The sequence below is a fragment of the Malurus melanocephalus genome, unplaced genomic scaffold (genome assembly GCF_030028575.1).
Source record: "Malurus melanocephalus ecotype Western Australia unplaced genomic scaffold, MMel_1.1 scaffold_470, whole genome shotgun sequence".
Classification (NCBI taxonomy): domain Eukaryota; kingdom Metazoa; phylum Chordata; class Aves; order Passeriformes; family Maluridae; genus Malurus; species Malurus melanocephalus.
Window position 1 is genome coordinate 385,697 of NW_026623702.1, and position 21,750 is coordinate 407,446.

The 21,750-nt window shown below is 40.2% G+C and overlaps 1 protein-coding gene across 1 annotated transcript in view; it reads left to right on the forward strand.

Moving 5' to 3' along the window:
• Positions 1-21,750, forward strand: part of CLTCL1 (clathrin heavy chain like 1) — a 34,416-nt gene that overhangs the window by 4,828 nt on the left and 7,838 nt on the right. The window contains exons 2-26 of the mRNA XM_057380746.1: positions 3,210-3,417; positions 7,432-7,700; positions 7,967-8,128; positions 8,569-8,682; positions 9,862-10,035; positions 10,317-10,514; positions 10,850-11,050; positions 11,175-11,327; positions 11,855-11,977; positions 12,716-12,853; positions 13,047-13,211; positions 13,601-13,781; positions 14,131-14,294; positions 14,449-14,574; positions 14,856-14,998; positions 15,602-15,836; positions 17,611-17,733; positions 18,156-18,301; positions 18,693-18,876; positions 19,058-19,250; positions 19,740-19,897; positions 19,993-20,157; positions 20,293-20,400; positions 20,721-20,888; positions 20,971-21,124. Of these exons, the coding sequence (XP_057236729.1) occupies positions 3,210-3,417; positions 7,432-7,700; positions 7,967-8,128; positions 8,569-8,682; positions 9,862-10,035; positions 10,317-10,514; positions 10,850-11,050; positions 11,175-11,327; positions 11,855-11,977; positions 12,716-12,853; positions 13,047-13,211; positions 13,601-13,781; positions 14,131-14,294; positions 14,449-14,574; positions 14,856-14,998; positions 15,602-15,836; positions 17,611-17,733; positions 18,156-18,301; positions 18,693-18,876; positions 19,058-19,250; positions 19,740-19,897; positions 19,993-20,157; positions 20,293-20,400; positions 20,721-20,888; positions 20,971-21,124 (4,153 nt within the window). The remainder of the gene's footprint in view (positions 1-3,209; positions 3,418-7,431; positions 7,701-7,966; positions 8,129-8,568; positions 8,683-9,861; positions 10,036-10,316; positions 10,515-10,849; positions 11,051-11,174; positions 11,328-11,854; positions 11,978-12,715; positions 12,854-13,046; positions 13,212-13,600; positions 13,782-14,130; positions 14,295-14,448; positions 14,575-14,855; positions 14,999-15,601; positions 15,837-17,610; positions 17,734-18,155; positions 18,302-18,692; positions 18,877-19,057; positions 19,251-19,739; positions 19,898-19,992; positions 20,158-20,292; positions 20,401-20,720; positions 20,889-20,970; positions 21,125-21,750) is intronic.

A 21,750-nucleotide genomic window follows, 5' to 3' on the forward strand; every position in this document is an offset into this window, starting at 1 on the left:
GGAGTGTCAGTATTAGACRGTAAGTTAGGTTTAAGTATTTCYGATTAGAGAAACAGACTTAGTTTGAAGGCTGGAGGTAGTCAGTATCTCCCTTGGTCTGTACTGAYTCGATCTGGATTGCTGCACTCCACAGTAAGGGAAATGCATTAGAAAGCCCAGTATTTAGTAGAGCTCTTGTGTAAAAGACATCTTGACTTCATTTCTTATCAAATGGTACAATGCTGGTAAAGATTAGGGAAAGACTAAATATCAGATTAATAACGGTGTTTAATCCTGAATATCTTTTTGTCTTCATTCATGTTGAGAATCAAATAATACATCTTGGTTTAATCTTTACTATGTCAGTAAGTTCTCAGTATCTATAAGATGCTTAAAACTCTTTAAGATATCTAATCCAGCCTGTAGTAGTACAGATATCCATGAAGCAAAGATCTTTGTTACCTGGTTCATTCAGCCTGACAATGAAGCTGGTTCCACGCTGTGTGTGTACATAATGGGTGTTAGGGCAGGAGAGGCAACGTTGATCATCGTGGCAGATTTGTCCCATCCAAGGTAAAAGTGATGCTGTCTGATGTCCCTTTATTTGATGCTAGAGGGATTCTGCTCATGTTCATATATATAGTCTGTATAGAATACACCTCTTACACTGCCGAAGATTTCTCAGGAGGATACGTACTACTCCCCTAATAGTAATAGGAATAGTCTCTAGTGTTTTCAGACTGCTAAACTGTGAAGTGTTGTCATTATTCATTGAGGATTGCAATATTCATGTGACCATCCTTTGGGAGTACTGGCATTTAGCCTTTAAAAGATGTGAYRGGTTTCCCTAATAATAAGGATGGCRGTGATACTCAAGCAGAAYTTGGCTTTACATTWTCTGAAAGCTAGATTTTGTAGTAATTTAAAGCAGAAAATTTTAATACCAGCTTGTGATGCAAATTCATACTTGTCATAGTGAAGATAGCCAAAATCTTTTCTTCAGCAGGGACCAGACTTTGGAGTGTATAATGGTAGTTTTAAAGCTGAACTTCAGGTAGGAAATGCCTCAAGGTTCTCACTATGCTAAATGAGTGGCCAGAGGCTGTCTCTTGAAGAGTGGGTCATACTGAAGCACACTAATTGAGAAGAGACTTTGAAGAASCTGTGTTTCTGCTTCAGTAGTCTGGAAATACATCTGGATTTGGATTAATTAAATCAAGTTAGGAACTTAGCTGTGCTGCAGTTAAATCTCTGGACTACTCTTGTGACAATCAGTCTCTTATAATGGACTGTATTCCATTGGCAGATGGATTCAGAAACATGCTCAACATTAAAGTGCTTAAGTGTCTACTATGTGAACATGTAATTTGTGACAGTATGTGGATATCGTCTGGTGTAGAGCAAGTGAGCAAGAATGGTGGAATTAAGAACCTACCATGTATTCCTCTGTTGTTCAAGGTCACAGAAGTTGACAGAGCTACAACTTGCATGTTTATTGGTTGCTAAAACGTTCTGTGTTACATATGAGAAGTGTCTTGGTATGAAAACTTTCCTTCCTGACACAGAAGCCTGTAATAGTCATCTGCACGGTAGATTTGTTTTCAAAACTCTAGGTGCCAACGTGTTCTGATGCCCTTGCACCTAAACTTTGATTCTCTTTTGGAATGAATGGCACCTGCTGAAGTTTACTGGTGTGCATTGAGTATTTACRCCTGAAGTGAGGTGTTAGCTGAATGGCTCTTAGTTCTGCTGAGAGACACTTGGGGAATGAGTAAACGTCTTTTTACGCATGCGTACATTTGGCTTATATTACATTACTGAAATTTGAGTCTGTTGAGATTAGCAGTTACTGAGCTGAATAGCTCTTCATTAGTCAGCTCAACAGAAAACAARCAATTCCTGAGGCATTCTTGGGCGCAGTCCTGACACACCATACTTACAGGTATCTCTGTTACATACCCAGTTTATGGTTTAAGTGAGTAGCTTCACTTACAGAAGCTGTAACATGCCATGATCAGCCAGCTCAAACACACTAAAACTGTTCCTGATGCCATCATAGGACTTCTTGCCCGTGGGATTTAGTCTATTGTATGAAGCTCCTGGTGGTATTTGTCAAGGGAGTGTAATGACTCAGTGATGCTGGTGGTAGATTCCGTCCTGTCTCCTTAAGGGTGGTAATTTTTCACTTGCAGTGCACTGAAAAGCAGTATGGGTTAATCCTTTGAGAAGCTTCAGTGAAGTGATACAGTTCCTGTGCTTGAAAAGCATTGCTWTGGGGCATAAAGCAGGTGCTCAGGCTTGTCACACTTACTGTTACATAAAATGCAGCTTGCGGACATATCAAACTGGGRTGTGCTGCTTAGGTAAATCTGATTTACTGTGGACCAATGAAACCGTGATGTTTGTTCACTGCCACCTCTTCCTGTTAACCTGAAATTGAGAGTGAATGGAAACAAAATTAACAGAAAAGGATGAMCATGAGCCATCTTGTAGGGTAGTCTGTTCAGTGGCACAAAATGACTCCAGGTTACATTAAGAGTAACTACTTTGTTTTTACTGTTGTGTGGTTGAGCACAAGTTATGTTTTTAGAGTTGGGCATAAGGCTGGAGGGGGCCAGCATTACAATCCCTGCCTTTGTTGAGCCTAATGGCATGACATCTTGAGCAAAGAGAAGAAATTATTGTTTATTTTAAACACTTTGATTGGTTAGAATTACATTCTGTGAAGTAAGAGGAACAAGTCCACTTGTAGGTCAGTTGAGACCTGCTGTATCGACTTCATTCCATATTCTTGCTAGGAGTGGGTTGCATAAGGGTAATTGATTCTTTCTGTACTATCCAGTGATGCTGAACATTGTAGTTCTGCCACTTAAGTTTTGAACATCAAATTTGCCAACCGTGCTAGAGCTGTAGTAGTGATGCTGCTGCTGGTGTACCATCTATCACGTTACTGGAACCAGGTTAAGTAATAAATGCTTAAATTAAAACTCTTGTAGTTTGTCTAATAATACAAATYTGGAATATGTTCAGGACCTGAGTACTGACAATTGTCTAGTACTTTACCTATGCAACAAAGAAAATCAGAAGATAAGTCATAGTTCAGTAAAGTACACTCTAGTCAGAGAAAATTATCAGTCCTGCATTTTCTTCTGGAGATTTTCGATTGAGAGGCTTAAGTTACACCTTCAGCATGGGAAGGATAATAAAGCACTCTTTTTTTGTCTWCCTAGCTCCAAAATTTGGGTATTAATCCAGCAAACATTGGATTCAGCACCCTAACAATGGAATCTGACAAATTCATCTGCATAAGGGAGAAAGTAGGGGAGCAGGCACAAGTAGTGATAATTGACATGAGCGATCCAACAACACCCATCAGACGTCCAATTTCTGCAGAAAGTGCCATCATGAATCCAGCCTCTAAAGTAATAGCACTAAAAGGTGAGTAACCCTTTATGATTCCAGTATGAAAACTACTGTTTAGCTCTATTACTGCTTATGAATGCTCTTAAACTTTATGTAAACTTTCTAAGAAGAATGTATRTGAGGATAAGAATTCTTGCCTGAACTTGCATGCTGTATTTTTGGCAGTAGATCTTTCAGTAATCTTTGGATGATTTGCCTCCAAGTGGGTGTGAGATGCTTGGACCTGGCACTGCAGCTTCCTATCCTCGCTGAGGACCAGGTCAGCATCTGGTATACTTTCCCTTTAAACAGGTATTGTAAATATAATAGACACTTGTATAGATGAATAGGGGTGTAAAGCCTTATTTTCTGCCCTGTCCTGGCCCTTTCTTGTAGCTCTGAATGTTTTACTAGATGACAGCAAAAATGTCATAAGGATGGCCAGTAAGTGTAAAGTCTGAACATAACAAGCATGTTAAGTTTGACAATCATGAGGTCTTGCAGCAGGAAGACCTCTGCTTACTGCTACCTGTGGTGTTGTTACTGCCTTTAAGTAGCACTCTGAGCTCAAAGAAGTAATTTTTAATACATCTCTGGCTCTTTTCTCGAATGACCAACATCTGGTATTTAATCTAAATAACTGTTACTGACTATGTACTTTTCTTCCTGCATCTTATCTAAACAGATGGTGAGTGCACTTTGTCCTGACATTGTATGTTTGATAGTACAGAATGGTCCAATCTCATAAAAAGTACTGAACTTTAAGGTAGCCATTTGACAGTTCACTTCATGGCCAGGTGGGGGAATCTTAATCCTCACCTGGTATTACAATGATCATGTTCTCCATTGGCTCRTTTCTAACCATTTGGCTGCTTTGACTATTGACTGTACCGAGTGAAGGAGGAGAGTGTGCTTTTAATGTTTGTGTGTATATGTGGTGGAAGTACAGTTGATAGACAAAATGAAGTTGCAATATTTTTATGAGAGACCTCTGCTAGCATGTCCTGTGTGCTATTCATTTCTGCCTAAGTGTGTTTTTTATTGTGAAAAATCATGGTGAAATTACTTAGGGGTCCAAGAAATAACTGTCCTCAGAAGTGGCACAAAACCTTTAACTTCTTCTCTTTGAYCTCAGACTTACACTGACATCAGGTGAAAACTAAAGTGTGAATGTTTGACTTCAGCTGAATCTGTGATTCAGTTGAGGCAGTTATGCATCTTGCAAAGGCCTGCCTTACCCTGGGTGTGGGTAAAGGTAACAATGAAAAAAAATATCACATCTGTTAAAGAATTTACTGTCCTTTATCTTGGACCCCTTTTAAACAAACAATTGGCAAGGAAAGTGCCTTCTCTACACTAGCAGAGTTTCATGTACTTCATAAAAGGAAACTATGTAATCTGGTTTTAAAACTAATATACTAACTAAATGGATTATCATCAGCTTCAAAGAATATAGCTTTATTCTTGCCAGTTAAGTCTTGCTCAAAAGGAGTATTGTTCTGTCCATTCAGAGGGAATAAATCTGYCCTCTGAACAGACAAGGCTGAGTTAATGTTGATGTGCAAAGTGGTGTTGTCAAGTGTTGCAAACTTAATGGTATCTCCTATAAATAATCTAATAATCAGAGGGTTGGGTGGAAAAGAGGGTTAATAGAGCTACCTAACCAATATGTTATCCGTGATAACCTGATGGCATGGTTTAAGTCAGTCTGTCACTCCAGACTTTTCCCTGTTGATCAAGTGAGGCTTCAGTAGTCAAAATGGTTGCATATTGTGACTCTGTACCATGATTGGGAGTTGCTCGTAATCTGAGGATTATTGAGCAATAAATACAGAAACCCACCCTCAACAAAAGAAATGAAATGATTGATTGATTGAAACTGAAATACAGTGTGCACAATTTCATTTCTGGATTGCATGTGGCATTCTCCTGGTGTACTGAGGTTTATGCATTGTCCTTGTGTTCATGGTCCTTTTGTGCTGCTCTGTACGGGGAGTGCTCAGCACTGGCTGTAAGTGGAGAATGCATCACTTGGGGGTGCTTCCATTCTTTGTGGAATGGATAAACTTTATGCTCCAGTGAACTGAAATGTAAATTCTTGTGTTACCGTTCAAAAATTGAATCTGTCTACTTGGCTACACCTGTATAGACTAAATAGAGTCCTCAGTTTGGTAGTTTGATCAGAAAAGCTTAAGTCTTGCTTTTTGTCTCAAATCTTGGCCTAATAAAGTATTCAAGTAGACWCACTATGACTCTGTAGCAGGTCCTGCTTTCTCAATCCAAATAACACTTTTTTTTTTTTCGTAGTTGAATTACAGTTTAGGGTTGTGAAATTTGAATTTATGTTGCCACTCTGAAGGAATTGGAAAGCTGTGGCTCCTGCAGCTCCCAACATCCAGGGCTAAACTGCCTAGTGAAACTTCTAGAGCCATTTCCAACTGTAGCACAGTGGTTAAATTTAGTCTAGAAGAGACAAGAATGAGCTTTTAACTGTTTGTCAGTTTCATCTGTGTTCTTAAAACTGGGAAAGAGGTCCTGCTTCCTCTTCTGGAAGACTGTCCTTAAGAGCAGTTTCTGTATGCAGATACTGGGATTGTTGTTTAGATGGTGACCAGAGCCCTTCCACAAATACTTGTCTGCCTGCTGCATGTGAAGCTGTGCATTATGGGACTTAAAAACCCATCTCTTGCTAGCACCAGGCCATTGCTGGACAAATTGTTGTCCAACACAGTAACTGTGCTGTTTCCAGCTATCAGYTTACAGGCCTGGGCTTACTGCACCTGTCTAAAACAGTAAGTGCATGTGCAGAGCAAGGTGTTCATTGGCAGGCTGCTTTTGGTCCCAGGAAAGCTAACAAGCAACTGGGATGTAGTTGAACAGGTTGACAGTTCTCTATGCAGTTAAACCAGGCAGCAAATGCTGCCTGTGGTAGCTGTGAAGTCTTGCATTGTCTCTTGGCACTGCATTAAATGAACATGATTAATATATGTATAAATTAYGCTAAAACATTATAGAGCAGTTTTAGATACATATTAGCTTGGGATTAGTAACTCTTAGTGGCCAGCAGCCTTAACCTATCAGCGAACATCTCCCAGTTTGGCAGTCACAAGTGTTACTAACAGGAAACACTTCTGAAGTTTGGATAGAAATAATGGCATTACAAGCCAATACTCCAGCACTCTGAGTGGGTGTCTTGTGAACAGAAAAGAATATTCCTGGAGCTGAGTTGTCTCATCTGCAGTRAAATAAAATATCTATTCCTTTCACTAAGTCAAAGTGATTCCCTTATTCTTTATAGTTTGGTTCAATTAGCATTGATTTTAAGCCTACCTTTAAGTAGGGTGTGATTTCTGGTAGTTAAAAGGAATACWAAAATCAAGCCTAAACCTGCAGTATTGTTTCCTAAATAATAAAGAAGCAATCTTAACTGGAACTAAAGCTCCAAACCTTCCTATAGTGTTTCTGACTTTTTAGCTGTCCTTTCCAGTAGGTAYTTGTTGTGCAGAGCCCATCTAGTTCAGTATGCAGTTCATTCAACAGAGGAATAAAATGGGAGCTGTAATTTTTGGCTGTCTCCAGCTGTTTTAGGTCTCGTGCTGTTTGACTCAGTCCAGGTCATCTACATCAGCTACTTAATTGACACAAACTGGAGCTATTATTTCTGTTAATTATAGAATGACATCTACAAGACATCTGTAAGTTAGCATACCAGTGCTGCCAACTAAACAAGAGTTTACACAAGCTCTGTAGCTTAGACTCTTATTACTACAGCTTATAGTTAAAGTGTCTGTGCTTGTCAGTTGTTGGAATGTYTATGTGAGTGTCCCATAAGAAGATTTCTTTGTTTTTGGGATGGTATAGTTGTTGGGGGTGGCAAGGGGATTCTGTTAAGAGTCAAGTATCAGAGGAGACTCAGATGTGACAGGACACTAACMCTGTCTGTAACGCCACTGGAACAGTGGGTTAAACTGGGTGCTTGTAAATAGGCAAACTACAGGATGGCCATTGTGGTAATTGATCTGTGATGTTTCTTGGATTTTGTCATACTAGCYGGGAAAACACTTCAGATATTTAACATTGAGATGAAAAGTAAAATGAAAGCCCACACAATGGCAGAGGAAGTGATCTTCTGGAAATGGATATCTGTGAATACAGTTGCCTTGGTGACAGAGACAGCAGTGTACCACTGGAGCATGGAGGGAGAATCRCAACCCCAAAAGATGTTTGATAGACATGCTAGTCTTGCAGGCTGCCAAATCATCAATTACAGAACAGATGAACACCAAAAATGGCTGCTGCTGATAGGAATTTCAGCACAGGTAAGTTTCCTGGAAGCAGCATTTACACAGATGATCAGGAGAGCCCTGGCCCCAATTCACTTAATAGCTGCTGTAATTTAACTTTGGTTTCTGTAAATAAAAAATTSAGAAATATCTTTTGTGTAGCAGTAGCCTGACTTTTAGTTCGATTTGAGTGTTGGAGGAGGGGRTGAGAGGCATTTGCTGCTTTTTAGYTTACTGTCCCAAGRGTCTTGCTATAAACATTTGAAATCTTATCTCTAAAAGCTGACCTTTCTCTYTTCTAGCAAAATCGAGTGGTTGGTGCAATGCAGCTTTACTCAGTTGATAGAAAAGTCTCCCAACCTATAGAAGGCCATGCAGCAGCTTTTGCAGAATTCAAAATAGAGGGAAATGCCAAACCTTCTACCCTCTTCTGTTTTGCTGTGAGGAGTCCTGCAGGAGGCAAGGTAAAATCTACAGCTGTGTTCCTGTAGTTCTGTAGGTAGTTTGTTTGCATCAAACTGAATGTGGAATTCAGTAGCATTGAGTATGCCACAACTGCTGAGTAGTCTGTACAGTGCTGACACTACAAAAAATGTCTTGGCTTTTCTAGTCTCATCCTGCAAAATTGATAAGTCTGACTCAAAGCATTTTGAATGTGTTGTCTTCAATAAGAATAGTCCGCTTTCACAGAAAGTGTGGTTGTTTTGGTTTTTTAATCTTCTCCCAGTTTTTAATTTATCAYGTTCCAGAAAACTTAACATTTTGAATATGTGTGGAGCACAGCTCCCCAGACTGCATTGGCCAAATATGGCAGATAACTTCAGTGGCATATCTGAGGAAAGGAACTTCTTTCATGTGGCTGTACTTACAGGCAATCTTGTGACATGAACTCTTTTCTTCCTAGCTGCACATCATCGAAGTAGGTCAGCCAGCTACTGGAAATCAGCCATTTGTTAAGAAAGCTGTTGATGTGTTTTTCCCACCTGAAGCACAAACAGACTTTCCTGTGGCAATGCAGGTAAATGTTTGACCCACCYACCACCCAAAAAATGCACTTTACAGTCTGGCAAGTACCTGCCATCTCTGTTGTAAAGAATGCTTTCTATAGTGCTTTGCTGTTGTTCTTCCTAGTTCTGAGAGGGGTGTTAATTGGTTTGTGGGAGGTAGCCTGGATATTAAAACAGTAACTCAAATATATAGACTTCCCTGTATTTGTCCAGATGTCAGCCTAAGGCTGTATTTTAAAAAAAGTAAAAAAAACCCCAAAAACCCCAAATCCAAATCAATAAAGCAGATCCAAACAACGGCCTCAACAGTGTCTTCAAGTAGAATGTGTCTAACATCACTTTGACTATTGAACTTCATACTGTTATTACAAGTTCTTGGTAAGAATATTAACAGACCTCCTGTAGCAGCAGCACAGAAAAGGCAATTTGGGACWTGTCAGAGTTTCTTTAGGAAAGCACATGGCTGGTTGCTTTCACAGACCAAATTTCACCTAGCATATCTGCAGGAATAGAAATTGTGTCATAAAAGCAGACTGTCTCAAAGAATACAACTACTGACAAGTCTAATAGACCAGCTCCATAAAAGTACTAAGAGATGCCTTAAGGTGCAGGTATGGCAGGATTCATGTGGCTCTGTACTTCAGCTTGAGGGTTAATTAACAAAACATCCAAAGACTTGCTCCAAGGGGAAAGTACTTCCTTAYCTGAAGACCATTTTGGCTCAAAAGCCTCCCCAGTTTCAGTGACTTGGTAGACAAACTGGAGTATTCAGTAGATGAACTTGGTTTGGATTCTGCTGGTGCTTTGGGTGGGCTTTGTTGGAGGAGAATGGGATTATCTCATTAGTATTTCTGAACAGAAACTTGTACTGACATATCTAGACTAGAATGCTAATTATGCCCAAACTTTCTTCCTCAGCTTGGCTTATTAGGATGAGAAGTATGTCCTTTGCTGCAGATGAATTTTAATTTCCCTTCAACCTCTCTGTTCAATGGAGCTATGCCTGCAAATGGCCAGCAAAGCTGTTCATTGCTTTTGAGTCTGAAAGGAAGAAGCCTGAAGCTATATTTGTTCTTAGTGTCAGTACRAAGGCATGTCACTGCAGTACTTTCTTGTGACTAGGCTAAAGGTRGCTGTCTTAACTGTTGCAGTCTTGCTAGTTTTGACTAATAAAACCTGTCTTTTGGCAGATTGGAATTAAGCATGGTGTTATTTATCTGATCACTAAGTATGGCTATATCCACATGTATGACTTGGAGTCTGGAGTGTGCATCTACATGAACCGTATTAGTGCTGATACTATCTTTGTCACAGCTCCTCATGAACCTACCTCAGGCATTATTGGTGTGAACAAAAAAGGACAGGTAACAAATCCACCCTTCTGTTTCTGAGCCTTTCTGATTCCTTTCTGATGGAATGTRACAAACCTAATGAATRACTTGATGGAACAAATGTCATGGGAGGGAGCAAGTCACTATTKGATTAATCAGTTTTTCATCTCTCCTAGTACAGAACTACTTGGAGAGGAGCTTGTTTTTCTAATAATTACTCTTTCACTGTTGGGCTGCATAGTCATTTTGTTGTTGTATTTCATAGTAGCTGTGGAAAAGACAGTACTTCCCAATATGYCTCTTGTCCTTTCCAGGTGCTTTCTGTATGTGTTGAGGAAGATAACATAGTGAACTATGCTACGAATGTTCTCCAGAATCCTGACTTGGGACTGCGAATGGCTATACGGAGTAACCTAGCTGGGGCCGAGGAATTATTTGCCAGAAAGTTTAACACACTGTTTGCTCAAGGAAACTATGCAGATGCTGCTAAAGTAGCTGCATCTGCACCAAAGGTAAATAACTCCAAAGGTAAAGGTTAGATTGGGAATTTGCCTTAGTTTAGTGGATTGCTTAGCTCACTTGCATTTCAAAGCTTGACATTGAAAACATAAATCAGTGCTTAGTTCTCTGCAGTCTGGTAGTGGTTCTGATGAATAGATTTCCCCTGTATCCCATGAAGGAGCATCTGCTATACTTTTCTAACCAGAATGGACTTTATTCATTGACTTGTCTATGCTGAAGGTTTAACAGTAGGTGCTTCAGTGTGTAACTTAACACCTGTTTTTTTGACTAATACTGTTCAGTYTTCACTAATTAAACATTGCTTCTCTGTCTTGTGCTTGTTCAGGGAATTTTACGTACCAGTGATACAATTAGGAAGTTCCAGAGTGTACCAGCTCAGCCTGGGCAGGCCTCTCCCCTGCTGCAGTACTTTGGAATATTGCTTGACCAGGGMCAGCTGAACAAGTTTGAATCTCTGGAGCTCTGCCGCCCTGTCCTGCAGCAGGGCCGCAAACAGCTTCTGGAGAAGTGGCTGAAGGAAGACAAGGTAGGTTCRATCATGATATTTAGCCTACTTCTGTTGCCTTGTAACTGTCGAATGTGAAGAATACTTTTGTTGATGCTCCATCTCTGAATTTTTCTGCTTGACAAAATACCACTTCTGACTTCAGCTGGAGTGTTCAGAGGAGCTGGGAGACTTGGTGAAGACGGCTGACCCAACCCTTGCACTCAGCGTCTACCTTCGAGCTAATGTGCCAAACAAAGTGATTCAGTGTTTTGCTGAAACTGGTCAGTTCCAGAAAATAGTGCTGTATGCYAAGAAGGTAAATAGTTTATCACAAACTGCAGGCTCTGTTTTGTGTTTAATGTGTACATTGTGCAAATCATAATAAATTACTACAGTCTGTGCAGTCTGCAAAGAGTAAAATTCAAAACATCCAGAATTTTATGAAGTATCAAATTAATGGATTGGCTTAAGCTTATTCTACAGAGTAAAGATAAGAGTCTTCCTAAATTCCTCAGACTTTGTTTTGTAATCCATAAAAAAAGAAATGTCCACTTGTAAGTTTAGGAGTTGATAAGTAGTATCTTAGGACTGTTGAAAGATTTGTTCCAGGCAGTTTTCTTACCTAGCCGGAGAAATGCCCTGGCACAAGTTCAGTTACTAAGTAGGTGAATACTTAATTTCTTCGTCAACAGACAAGAAATGCTTCTGTCTGAGAATTCCTGGAAGATGGGGGATGGGTATGGCTGGCTCACAGCAGTTCATAGTCCYTGTGCTAAAGAATCTCAAGGCTTAWTAGAAGTGTGAAGCTTCCTAGACATGCATGACTGTTTCTGAAATCTTCAGGTTGGCTATACCCCAGACTGGATCTTCCTGCTGAGAAGCGTAATGAGAGTGAGTCCMGAACAAGGCCTGCAGTTCTCTCAGATGCTGGTACAGGATGAGGAGCCACTGGCTAACATTAACCAGGTGATGCCTACAAGTGCATTGGTCTCTTTCTAGCCAGAGGTAATAGCATAGTACCATTCTGGGGACTCGTAAATTTGGTTCAGATCTCTGGTCATCTTGGTTAGGGACTAACTTGGTATAGTCTAGTCAGGTTTGGTTATCACTGAGTCTTTAGAGGCAAGCGTTTTATCAAATTCTTGTGGAAATTTTCTGGTTTTTTGATAGTAAACCTGCCACAATCTTAGACTAAGCAGTAGAGCTTTACTATCCAAGTGTTGGCTTTAATGGAGCATACATCTCCCCATGCAGACAAYTTACAGGAAGATGAACATAYAAACCAAAGGCCAGTTCTGGCTRCCAYTGGCCACTKCTTGTTAAATGGATGGAGAAATAARGGAACATTTTGCRTGATTAAATAATGGAAGCTACTTGGACAAAGTMTTTGCTTTTCTTCTAGCAACTATCCCAACAAGAGAGAAGGGATGAGATTTGCATGCTGTGTTAGAACTAARTAGGGTGGGTGGCAAGATCTGGCATCATAGCTCAGAGTAATGCACTTCTTCYATTCTAGAGAAAAAGGAAACAAAGTGTGAAACTTGTCTCTCTTATTACCATAGTAGTAACACTATGAAAACAAAGGAAATGCAGCATGCCACATGCTGTGGTAGCCAGTCTAGCCAGGCTTTTTGTATACAGAGAAAAATGTGCATGTGTGTATATAGCACTCTCTGCTTACTCTGACTTGACCAATCTCAACAGATTGTGGATGTATTCATGGAGCACAGTCTTCTGCAGCAGTGCACATCCTTTTTGTTGGATGCCCTGAAAAACAACCGCCCTGCAGAAGGCCACCTTCAGACCCGTCTCCTGGAAATGAATTTGATTCATGCCCCACAGGTAAGATCCAGTTCCTCCAAAAAGGGAGAGACAGTACTAGACTTGCAGAACGGTAGGATGTTTGATAGTGTTATCTATAAGTCATTTAGTGACATGAAAGACTACTAAGTCACTGCTGTGACTTTTCAACAACTTCTAGGCYAAGCTGCTGTGATCCTCTTTGACAATCTGAATGTGAAATGTAACCCCCTAGGTTGCAGATGCCATTCTTGGAAACCAAATGTTTACACACTATGATCGTGCTCATGTTGCCCAGCTGTGTGAAAAGGCAGGCTTGCTCCAGCGAGCTTTGGAACACTACACRGATCTCTATGATATTAAACGTGCAGTTGTTCATACTCACCTCTTGAATCCTGAGGTAAGTGTTGTGCAGAGTAAGAAAGTGATGTGAACAGTCTTTAGCACTTCTGCACCTGCCCTAAGATGGGTTTCAGGTACTGAAGTAGTACAGGTACCTGTGATTCAAGAATACTTGTCCAGTTAACAATTAAACTGTAATCTGTACTTCCAGTGGCTTAAATCTGACCTCATTTTCCCAGGTGGGCATTTCAAATAYTATTTCCAAAATTATTTCCAAACTGCACTTTTGTAGTTGTAACGAAAGTGAGTGTGTTTCTTTTTATGTCTTTGGTCTTAATGCATGTAAAACTTCTCTCTAGTAGCTGGCATAGAAACTGTCTAGTTGGCATGTCTTAGAAGTCAGTCAAATCCTGTATGAGTTACTGAGAAAAATTTCTGTCTTTGCAGTGGCTTGTGAACTTCTTTGGCTCTCTCTCAGTTGAAGACTCTGTGGAGTGTTTGCGTGCCATGCTGTCAGCCAATATTAGGCAAAACCTACAGCTCTGTGTGCAAGTTGCTTCTAAATACCATGAACAGCTTGGTACCCAGTCTCTTGTGGAGCTTTTTGAATCTTTCAAAAGCTATGAAGGTAGAGTATTAGAGGGAAGCAGCTTACTTGGCAGCACTGACTGATAGAAGYTAATAGTGAGGATTGTAGCTTTTAYGGGAAAGRTACTTGTCACATGGCTGGATCTTAAAATACATTTATCAAAGTGAACTCATCACAGTGARTTCTAGGGGTAGCTTTGTTCTAGATAGTTTAACTCTCTTGAGTAAAGATCAGAAAGAAAGATGAAACKAGAAAGAAGGGAAAAGAATCCTTCTGATATTCCCAGTTGACTGAAAGCTACTCTCTCAGCAAGGTTGAACTAAGTCACAAGCTGAAGCCTTCACTTGTTTCACTTCTAACAATGTTRAACACATGTGACTCTTTCCAGGACTGTTCTATTTCTTGGGTTCCATTGTAAACTTTAGCCAGGATCCAGATGTTCACTTCAAGTACATCCAGGCAGCTTGCAAGACTGGTCAGATAAAGGAAGTGGAAAGAATCTGCCGTGAAAGTAACTGCTATAACCCAGAACGAGTGAAGAACTTTCTGAAGGTAAATACTCTGCCCAGGGGATTGAAGGGTCTTCTGTATAATYTGCTTAGCAGCAGAACTACAGCTTTGTAATGGAGGGAAATACCAAGAACATTTAGTTTGCATGGCTGTGAATAATCTGGTGTTGTGTTCTTCTCTTTTGCACAAAATACAGGAGGCAAAGCTCACAGATCAGCTTCCTCTRATCATTGTCTGCGATCGGTTTGACTTTGTTCATGACCTGGTGCTTTATTTATATCGCAACAACCTGCAGAAGTATATTGAGATCTATGTACAGAAGGTAAGGACGTGATCTTTTCTTCATTGTAAGGAACTTAGACTTTTAGTAGACTACAGCATAATCTGCTGTGTCTCAGTTTTGCTCAAACTTTCYAGTGCAGAGGCTCTTCAATAAGCCTTTTGCTATCACAAAAACATTTTCCCTGGAGTCTGTATACAAATGTTAGTTACTAAAGTTATCTGCTCTGAAGCATAATTGAAATTKTTAACTAGATGAGGAAGACTGGGGCTGCATTTTTAGTAATGCTAATAACTGATTTTAATGATGGTGGTTTATTCTAGGTGAATCCTAGCCGTATACCAGCAGTGGTTGGAGGACTTCTTGATGTAGATTGTTCTGAAGATGTCATCAAGAACTTGATCATGGTGGTGAGAGGRCAGTTCTCAACAGATGAGCTGGTGGCTGAAGTAGAAAAAAGAAATCGGTAATGAAAATGTAATCGGTAATGAAGTGCATCTGTAGGCACCAGTGTTGGGCTTCCCTGACCCTGATTTACACAAATTGAATTGGRTGCAGTTTTGTTAAATGATACAGTACTAATACAAGCAGTTTAGATTTGCTAGTCAGTCTTTTGATTGTTTGGGTCATATGGGAATGCATGACAGCACTGCATGATGTATAACATGGCTTTTGAACACTCCTGTATGGGCTGCCATGGGATGTGCCTTCAGAGTAAATTTGGCTCAAACTGTCAAAACCATCTTGACAGTCTAGCTCTAGGCACACAGCAGCTTGTGTAGTTTCTAGCTACCTGTAAAATGAATAAATTGCTTTAAGTGTAAACTGCCAGCTAGTACAACAGAAGTTGAGAGATTGTAAAACTAGGGRCATCTGCAACCTTCCCTGATGTTAAACTGCATATTTGACCTCCACTCATTTAAGATTCATTAAAAATCAACTGGCTGGTCTGTGTTTACTTGTAAGTTTGACCAGCAGACTTGCTTGAAGGGAAGGCCAGGTACTGAGTGGAAGCTGTCAAGTATACCTCAGTCTGACTTACAAATCTAAAATGTTTGCTTCTTCAAAGGCTTAAGTTGCTGTTGCCATGGCTTGAATCAAGGATTCATGAAGGCTGTGAAGAACCTGCAACTCAYAATGCTTTGGCCAAAATCTACATTGACAGTAATAATAATCCAGAGCGTTTCCTTCGTGAGAATCCTTACTATGACAGCCGTGTAGTTGGCAAATATTGTGAAAAGAGGGATCCTCATTTGGCCTGTGTTGCTTATGAGAGGGGGCAGTGTGATCTGGAACTCATAAAGGTTAGTAAAACTTCATTTATAATCCTGTTTAAAAGAGCTGCTTGCTGTCCGCAGTGGGAGCCTGTCTGGCTATTAGTCTAACACTTGTGGAATCCTGTCTTGCAGTCAGGAGTTGAGGCAGGCGGGAGATTCTTCTATATGGAGTACTTCTTATGCTGATGAGAAGAACTTACACAATTTCATTTTTGACATAGGATTACTGCAACTTTGAAGTACCATCCATCCATGTGTTTCATCCACTGATTCTATTTTAAATTAATTTATTTGGCCTAGGTAATGAATATGCCTACCATTAAAGCTTTGTTAATTTGATTTTTTTGAGCCTTGAAGGCTCAACAGAAGGAACAGACTRTCATGCAGCCTGTCTCTACAGTGAAAGAAAAGTTTCCCTGAAACTAAAACAGGGCTTGTAATTTTCCTTYRTTGTGATTGACCCATAGACTTGTTCCAATACTTAACCAGAAATGAGAAAAATAAATGTTGACAGTCTAACTACAAGAASTTATTCCAATAGCATTCCTCTCCTATCTTAAGCTTGTTGTTCTTAGAACGTCCCTTAGAATTTCAAGGGCAAGTGAAATTCTCAGGGTTCTCAAACCCTTTCTAGTCACAACATGAACACCAGAGCTTAATGCCAGATTGTAGTGCTTGTGGCTGCTGAGAAAAACATTCTCCTCCTACCTGCACTTCCATGCTGGTATATGCAGAAAATGTAAGCTGTGAGCTTTAGAACGGTAGTATAATCTGGGTTTGCTACTGAAAGTGGATGACTTTTCCAGCCTGAAGCAGTTATTTTTGAAGTAATAGCTCCACTGCAGCTGTTAAAACAGGGCTGGCTGCATTTGTATCATTTATTTCAGGATATGAAGGTGGATTTGAGTTGTTTGCTGGGAGACTGCTAGGATAAGCTTTACCTTTAACTATAATAAGCTGTCTGTATCAGTTTCTTCTTGAACTGATGTTCTGAGCAGCTGTTTCTGGTTATGAAGAAAAGATCTTCCTGTAAGAATTATCCATTGTTGTGTCCTACAAGCATGGTGAGCTACTGCAACTGATAAATGTGAAGTAAGATTGTGCTAGTACTGATTTGCTTACAGCACAGTAATTGAGACTCCAGAGGATAATTTGGATACCAACAATGTGAGCTATTGGTATGACAGAGGCCTTCAGCTTTCTACTCCTCTAGATGGAAATCAAAGCTAGTGGTACCAAGAGGATCATGACTTGTGACTCTTTCATGGTGCACTTCTATAGGGGATTTCACGTTTGTTCTGTACCCTTAGCCCCTTTACAAGAGAATCCAAGCCACTTGCTATTCCAAACACTCGTAGCTTTGTGTAAAGCTTATGACACCAAATATGTAACCTACTTCTAGCTTTAAACACCTGCTCAGTTCACTACTTAACACTGGAACACATTCCTCAGTTCACTACTTAACACTGCCCAGGCAAGTGACTCCTCTTCTTAGATTTAAAATTTAAGCTCTTTAAGGCTTCTGCAGGTCTTCACTTCAAACAGAAGCAGTAGTTACTGTGAAGCCACTGTCACAGTATTTGTGTGTTGGGCAAAACCAAGAGAAGCTATAGAAATTCTGCTGGAGACTTCCATGAGCCTTTCAGATCAGAGGCTGGGTAAGAAATTGCTTGTGTCATTTAGCATAGGTCAGARATTAGTTCTAGTCAGTCTTCTAGACTGTCTGGTTCATAGCTACCTAAACTTGTCTTRTGGTACTGACCCTTAACAATAATGCCAATAACTGCAACTTCTCCTTCAGGTGTGCAATGAGAACTCCCTGTTTAAGAGCGAGGCTCGTTATCTGGTGCGCAGGAAGGACCCTGAGCTCTGGGCAAATGTACTGGAAGAAAACAACCCATTCAGGCGGCAGCTTATTGACCAGGTACAGCAAAAAGGCTAAACTTCAGTATGTGGAGATCTCAGGATATCTCAGAAACATTATTGAGCATTAAAATAGCACTGTTGCCCCACAAGGTCTGTCAGGGCCTTCTCTTACAGAAGTTTGTAAGAATTGGAGTGGCAGGTATTAATTTTGACCTTCATGGTCAGAAGATTTAGCTACTAGTAAGGTATTTTTTCTGTCCTGGAGAATGACCTTCCTCTAGTAAATTTGTTCCYCATACAAACATAAGATGTGACTTTACTTCTGTATGGGATACAGCTAATACCTGTTTCTTGCTGTCGATATAAAAAAAACTCAAAAGTTCTGAAGCTTTAATTTGTAGTTTACTGGAATAACTTGACAAATTGACAAATATTTAATTTGAGGAAAAACACTTAATACCTTCCTGCCTTTGAATCTAGGTTGTCCAAACAGCTTTATCAGAGACGCAAGATCCAGAGGAAGTTTCTGTAACTGTGAAAGCTTTCATGACTGCTGATCTGCCAAATGAACTGATTGAGTTRTTGGAAAAAATTGTCTTGGACAATTCTGTATTCAGTGAACACAGGTAAGAGGAGAGCTTTGTCCTTAAGTTTAGCCTATTCAGTGCCTTTGTTTAGATTGTGAATGATCCAGGTTATCACGGGCCTCTTGGCTGCAGGACCTAACCACCCTTCAATGTTTATAATCGGTGAAAAGCTAGAATTCAGAATGCTTTTTGGTTGAAGAACAGAGTTAGTTCACACTATGCAATTTGCAGTGATGTTTTGAGAACAGAGAACACTAAGAGTGGTAAGTAATGTCATTTTGAAGACAAATGTCGATGGTTCTCAAACTGGGGATGCAAGGCTGTTGCTGGTTACAATAAGTGGGTATATTTTTTTCACATGTACAATCCATGTCACTTAAGCAGGTGTTGCCGTGCACTGCTTATAGCCTATGCCTTCTGTTAACCAAAGGAATCTTCAGAATCTGCTGATCCTGACTGCCATTAAGGCTGACCGCACTCGAGTGATGGAATACATCAGTCGGCTGGATAACTAYGATGCACCAGATATTGCAAACATTGCTATTAGTAATGAGCTATATGAAGAAGCCTTTGCTATATTCAGAAAATTCGATGTCAATACTTCAGCAATCCAGGTGAGGTSTGGTTCCTGCATGATGGTGTGATATGCTTCACTGGATAGAAATGGCTGTTCTAAGAGCAGTTAGCTTTATATTGGTTACACAGAGCAGTGTATACACTTGAAGAGTGAGTTCTATTAGAAGGGACAGTGTTACAAAACCTTGATTTTTAACTTGCTATTTCAATTTCAAACAGGTGCTGATTGAGCACATTGGCAACTTAGACCGTGCTTATGAATTTGCAGAGAGGTGTAATGAACCAGCRGTGTGGAGCCAGCTGGCCAGAGCACAGCTCCAGAAGGACTTGGTGAAGGAAGCCATTGACTCCTACATAAAGGCAGATGATCCATCTGCCTACATGGAAGTTGTTCAGGCAGCTAATAGAAATGGTAAGGCAAAGCATCCTCAACTTCAGATTCCTCAGATGTGAGCTAGGTTATTGCATTTACATTGAGCAGCAGGGACTATTGAGACTTACAAATTCTGTTTCAGAGGAAATGGGAACAGTCAGTAAATGGGATGGATGAGTCAATGTTGAATGAGATTCCTGTCAACAAGGTTGTCTGTGTTGCTGCATCAAAGACAGACCTTTCTGAGGAGACAATTTGGACTGTTACCTAAAATATTGCCAAGTGTAATGTGTTTATTTAGCTGTRTGTGGCAGAATTGCCTGCCAGCTGGTTTGCAGAATAGTAGCAGAAGTCCAACCTGACATAAAGGTGACKTGATGTTTAGCAGGGAATTCTGTAACTCAAGTGAAAATGTCTTACTACTGTGGTGAACAAGGGCATTGAGTCTCTTAGTGAAAACTATTCCTGAGGTAGGCAAGGTAAACAATGGCTAAACACAGGACCTTAATTACTTCTACTCTCTTCCAGATAACTGGGAGGATCTAGTCAAGTTCYTGCAGATGGCCAGGAAAAAGGCTAGAGAGTCTTATGTAGAGACAGAACTTATTTTTGCTTTGGCAAAAACTAATCGTCTGTCAGAACTGGAGGAGTTTATTAGTGGCCCTAATAATGCCCATATACAACAGGTATGTCTTGGTCCACAGTTCCCATGTGTGACTTGCTGCTTAGCTTACCCCTGATTGTTGCTGGTACCCTTGTTAATCTTGTACTCCTAATTCAGGTGGGTGATCGCTGTTATGAAGAGGGAATGTATGAAGCAGCAAAACTTCTCTATAACAACGTATCCAACTTTGCTCGCTTGGCATCTACCTTGGTGCACCTTGGGGAGTATCAGGCAGCTGTGGACAGTGGCCGCAAAGCCAACAGCACAAGGACTTGGAAGGAGGTAACTTCAACTTGAGGGCTTTAATAGATTTTAATTCTAGAACAAATATTATGGAAATAGCTATTTGGAACTGTTAGTAAACCTCAGGTTTGGTAAAGCTTTGTCCTGTTAACTATTTGCTGACTGTCATTACAGGTCTGCTTTGCCTGTGTGGATGGAAAAGAATTCCGCCTGGCACAGATCTGTGGCTTACACATAGTCATCCATGCTGATGAGCTTGAGGAGCTGATCAGTTACTATCAGGTCAGTCACTGTTAATATTCTAGAAGGCTTTATACAGCATACTTGTATCTGCTAACAAAGTGGTCACAGAAAAAATKATACCCTGGGGGCTAAAATATTTTTATTCTATCTTCATTTCCTAGTGGTGATATGCATGTTTTCTTAGTAAATGGAGTGGTAATAGTTTTCACTATCCCTTCTTTTATAATTCTCTTTCCTTATGGGAATCATGTCYTACAAATCTAAGCAATTTCATTAGGAAAGAAAATCAAAGGCWTGTTGAATTTAAGTAAATATGCATTTTAGCAAGCACTATTATTCCTTATTTTCCTAACATCCAGGATCGTGGCTACTTTGAAGAACTGATTGCCCTTTTGGAAGCTGCATTGGGTCTAGAGCGTGCTCACATGGGGATGTTTACTGAACTTGCCATTTTATACTCCAAATTCAAGCCTCAGAAAATGAGAGAACATCTGGAGCTTTTCTGGTCAAGAGTTAATATTCCAAAGGTATGCAGTAAGGTAGCTGSAAGTGAAGGTGGGAAGCTGCCAATGAATCAAACCTGGTGCAATTTTTTGTTGGTTTTATTAGGTGCTCAGAGCTGCAGAACAGGCTCACCTCTGGGCAGAGCTTGTATTCCTCTATGACAAGTACGAGGAGTATGACAATGCAATAATTACTATGATGAATCATCCCACTGATGCCTGGAAAGAAGGCCAGTTTAAAGACATAATAGCCAAGGTAAGTGACTAGTTAACTGAAGCAAGGTGCTGAAAGCTTCTTTCAGRACAGAGGCAAAAATTCACAGCAGAATTGCTGTATAGAAAATAGTTTGCTTTAAGCTACTACTCAGTTTTTCTGCTGTACTTTAAGTAAATTCCAATCAGTTTAGCACAAAGAATYAATCTAATCTCACTCTATTTCTTTTTTTGCTGTGCAGCCCATTCTGCTGAGTGGCAGTAGCTAGCACAGAATGTTTTCAGAGGCTGCTCAGGATCATAGGTCACAAGCAAGAGGCCTAACCTCTTTAATACGTTTGAGCTGACTGCTGTCATAGTCTGAGGCTGCAAAYGTTCTTGAAAGATTTCTGCATGTKTTTCCAGCTGTTTTGAGTGTGAGACGAGATGGGCAGTCCTCTTAATGCAGCAGAGAATAGTGAATCAAGGAATAGTTAAGACTGAGTACACTATTACTGRTCTTGGAGGTTTCAAGGAAACCGTTTTAAAGGCTTTTTAAGGTTACAGTCTTCTCTGGCTTCAGCACTTCAACAAATRCTAATATTAACTGTAGTGGGCTAYCTGTGCCAGGATCTCTTAACTGTGGTTTGTACTGCCCATGGTAGCTTGTGATTTCACTGTGTGGAAGCAGATG